At 50.9% G+C, this 411-nt stretch overlaps 1 protein-coding gene across 1 annotated transcript in view; it reads right to left on the bottom strand.

Moving 5' to 3' along the window:
• Nucleotides 1–411, bottom strand: part of LOC119594194 (lisH domain-containing protein ARMC9-like) — a gene marked incomplete in the record, with an annotated part of 29121 nt that overhangs the window by 2571 nt on the left and 26139 nt on the right. The window contains 1 exon segment of the mRNA XM_037943263.1: nucleotides 150–310. Coding sequence (XP_037799191.1) covers nucleotides 150–310 — 161 coding nt within the window.

Below are 411 nucleotides of genomic sequence, written 5' to 3'. Positions count from 1 at the left end.
TGGATATATGCGTATTATTTCAAAAGTCGTTGGTTTATGAATTGCACCCGACTGTGTATACTAGCTAATCTTACCTAAAAATGATAGTCATGGTATCTCAAAGAGGAGCGGATGAAGGTGTAAAAACTGACACGGTTCATCTGACTTACCTCAGGATCTTCCCCGTCTGGCTGGCGAGGTTGAGGACGCGGTGCTTGGCGAGGCTGGGGATGATCACCTCCAGGACCTGCAGGAACGTGCCCTGGACCGGAAGCTGTGGTGCGCATTGGAGACCCGACGGAAGACCTCCCGCTCGCGCTCGCTTCGGTGTCTTGAAGTGTCAACGAAAATGGTAAATGAGCTCTAGGTTCTGGCGTCAAGAAGGCGAAGCTGCTGGCTTTGAAGCCACAGTATGTTGTGACTCTTTTGTGC

The sequence above is a fragment of the Penaeus monodon genome, chromosome 33, assembly GCF_015228065.2.
Source record: "Penaeus monodon isolate SGIC_2016 chromosome 33, NSTDA_Pmon_1, whole genome shotgun sequence".
NCBI classification, from domain to species: domain Eukaryota; kingdom Metazoa; phylum Arthropoda; class Malacostraca; order Decapoda; family Penaeidae; genus Penaeus; species Penaeus monodon.
Note: the sequence above shows the minus strand (reverse complement) of the source record. Positions and strands in the feature narration are given on the sequence as shown.